The following is a 2646-nucleotide window of genomic DNA, read 5'->3' on the forward strand; positions in this document are numbered from 1 at the left end:
AGATGTAAGACAAATAAACCCTTTCCTCCCCAAGTTGGTAGTGGTCAGAATATTTTGTCACAGCAATGAAGAACAAACTAGGACACTGAATATGTTAAAGCTGTAATGAAATGCTTCTTCTAAAAAAAAAAAAAAAGACACACACACACAAAAATCAATACAAATTAAAGTGGAAATTGATGAAACTGAATTAGAAGAACATTAAACTCAAACCAAAACTGATTCTTTGAAAACATCAACAAAGTTGCTAATGTCTAATCAGGCTAGCAAGGACCAAAACAACAAAACATGTTACTAACATCAGAAATGAAAGCCTGTCAGCACCCTGAATTCCACAGACACTGGAAAGAACAAACTGTTGTAACCAATCCTGTGCCTGAAGATTCTCCAACAGAATAACGACCAAATTTCTTCAAAGACATAAACTACCAAAACGCACATGCTGAGGACAGATCACTAAACAGACTTGTATTGGTTACAGAAATTAAACCAGAAGTTAAAGCCACCCAAAGAGGCAGGGCCTGACTGTTGGTGTCTCTTCTGCATTCCACAAAATTTCAAAGAGGAAATGACACTTTCCTGGGGCCACAGCAGGACCAAACAGCCTTGACTGAGTCCCAGCGAGAGGATGATGAGCTCCAGACACTTCTGTCTTATTTTTTAAATTAGTTTTTGATTGATTTATTGCTATTTTATATGTATAAGTGTATTTCCTGCGTGCTTGTAAGGGCACCTGTATCGTACAATGCCCACGAAGGCCAGAAGAAGGTATCAGATCCCCTGGAACTGGAGTTACTGTCAGTTTAGCTGCCATTTCAGTGCTGGGAACCGAACCTGGGTACTGCAAGAGCAGTCGGTGCTCTTCACCACTGAGCCATCTCTCTATTTCCCTCTCATTTTTTAAAAATATAATTTTCATCCTTTTCTAACCAGATATGTAACTCAAACACAGAATAAGAAATGTTAAGAGTGGGGCTGGAGAGATGGCTCAAGCAGTGAAGAATACTAGTTGCTCTTGCAGAGGACCCAGGTTTGGTTCTTAGCACCTACATGAGGCTAACAACTGTCTGTAACTCCAGTTCCAGGGGATCTCACACCCTTTTCTGACTTCCACAGGCATTGCATGACATGGGCGCACTTACATATATGTAGACAACATACTCATAGACTTAAAATAAAAATAAAATATTTTCTTTTTTTTTTTTGTCTTTTGAGACAGGGTCTCCTTGTAGCCCCAACTGGCCTGGAACTCACTATGCAGACCAGGCTGGCCTTGCCTCTGCCTCCTGAGTGCTGGGACTAAAGGCATGCACTACCACGCCCAGCATAAAATAATAAATAAAATATTTTTTAAAAAAAGAAATGTGGGGGATGGAGAGATGGCTCAGCGGTTAAGAGCACTGACTGTCTTGCAAGGATCCAGGTTTGATTCCCAGCACTCACATGGTGGCTAGCAACCATCCAGTTTCAGGGGATCAGACGCCTTCTTCTGACCTCGACGGGCATTGCATGACATGGGTGCACTTATATACATGCAGGTAATATACTCATACACATAAAACAAAAACAATAAAATATTTTTAAAAACTGGAATGTGAGGAGTAGCAGTCACGCCCCGTCTACTTGCATCAGTCATTGGTCTCATCTCCTTCCGCTTCCTCCAGCTGAAAGATCAAAGGATCCTGAACTGACTTAAAACAGACAGATGGCCTCAGTGCAGAACTGTCCCCAGACTGCAAAGACGTTGGCAACAAACAGCCATCTGATTAGATTTTGGTTTTCTAAAAGTATCCTTTTTCAGAGTCATCTTTTGGAGTTGGGATTAGGGAGACCCAGGAGAAAAGTGGGAGGGTCAGAGGTCACCGTAAACTGGCCACTCCCCCTAGAGCTCTCAAGGCCAGAAGACCACACTTTGCCAACCCACCTACATGACAGACACAGGGAAATGAGGAGGTGATGTGAGTCAGGGTTAGCCTAGGGTTCCCAACAGCTAACCTACCACAGTAAAAACTGCTTGCTGGCTTCTTAACTTCCTTCTCATCTCCTTCTTTCAAACACTTGTGGCTGAGTCTGGGCAGCCATAGGTAACAAACCAAAACACTGACCTTACCAGAGACAAGGAACAAAGAGAGGCGAAAATGGCTTACCTGCTGCTGAGTCCACCGCCTCCTCCTGTCACCTCCCCTGCACTCCCAGAGGCCCTGAACATGGCTTAGATTTTTTACCACCGAAAGTTTCAAGAGAAACTGCCAATTGACCCCACCCTCTGTTCTTCCAGAGCTCCTGAGAAAGGGGGAAAAGGAAAGTGAAATTGTGACATGGCTGTTCTCACATGGTCCTCCCTCCACGCAGTCTCTGTCCCACAGGGGAGGAGGAGCAAAGACAGCCTCGGTCCATGGAATCCTGGGACCACTTGTTCAAGCCAAGGAAAGAAGGGGGAAGATTCTGTCCAGCTGAAACTCAGAGCTGCTTTGAGGTGAGGTGGCTGCTTAGGACGGGAAGGAAGTCAACTCTTGCCCTTTACCCTTGCTAAGGTGGTGACTGGAAGGAAAGGAAGAGGGGGTTTCTGACTCTCTCAGACCTGTGACTGGCTGGGCACCCTGCGGAACCAGAACAGGAGGAACTGGACCTGACTTTTGAGCACTG

General features: G+C 44.7%; 2 protein-coding genes across 2 annotated transcripts in view; one reads left to right on the plus strand and one right to left on the minus strand.

Annotated features, from left to right (window-relative positions):
* Positions 1-2209, minus strand: part of LOC108491091 (nuclear body protein SP140-like protein) — a gene marked incomplete at its 3' end in the record, with an annotated part of 27116 nt that extends 24907 nt beyond the window's left edge. The window contains exon 1 of the mRNA XM_017799368.1: positions 2148-2209. Coding sequence (XP_017654857.1) covers positions 2148-2209 — 62 coding nt within the window. The remainder of the gene's footprint in view (positions 1-2147) is intronic.
* A 183-nt stretch (positions 2210-2392) lies between these two features.
* Positions 2393-2646, plus strand: part of LOC103738241 (sp110 nuclear body protein-like) — a 24186-nt gene continuing 23932 nt past the window's right edge. The window contains exon 1 of the mRNA XM_029565925.1: positions 2393-2476. Coding sequence (XP_029421785.1) covers positions 2396-2476 — 81 coding nt within the window. The 5' untranslated portion in view covers positions 2393-2395. The remainder of the gene's footprint in view (positions 2477-2646) is intronic.

The sequence above is a fragment of the Nannospalax galili genome, unplaced genomic scaffold (assembly GCF_000622305.1).
Source record: "Nannospalax galili isolate Female #2095 unplaced genomic scaffold, S.galili_v1.0 scaffold1138, whole genome shotgun sequence".
NCBI classification, from domain to species: Eukaryota; Metazoa; Chordata; class Mammalia; order Rodentia; family Spalacidae; genus Nannospalax; species Nannospalax galili.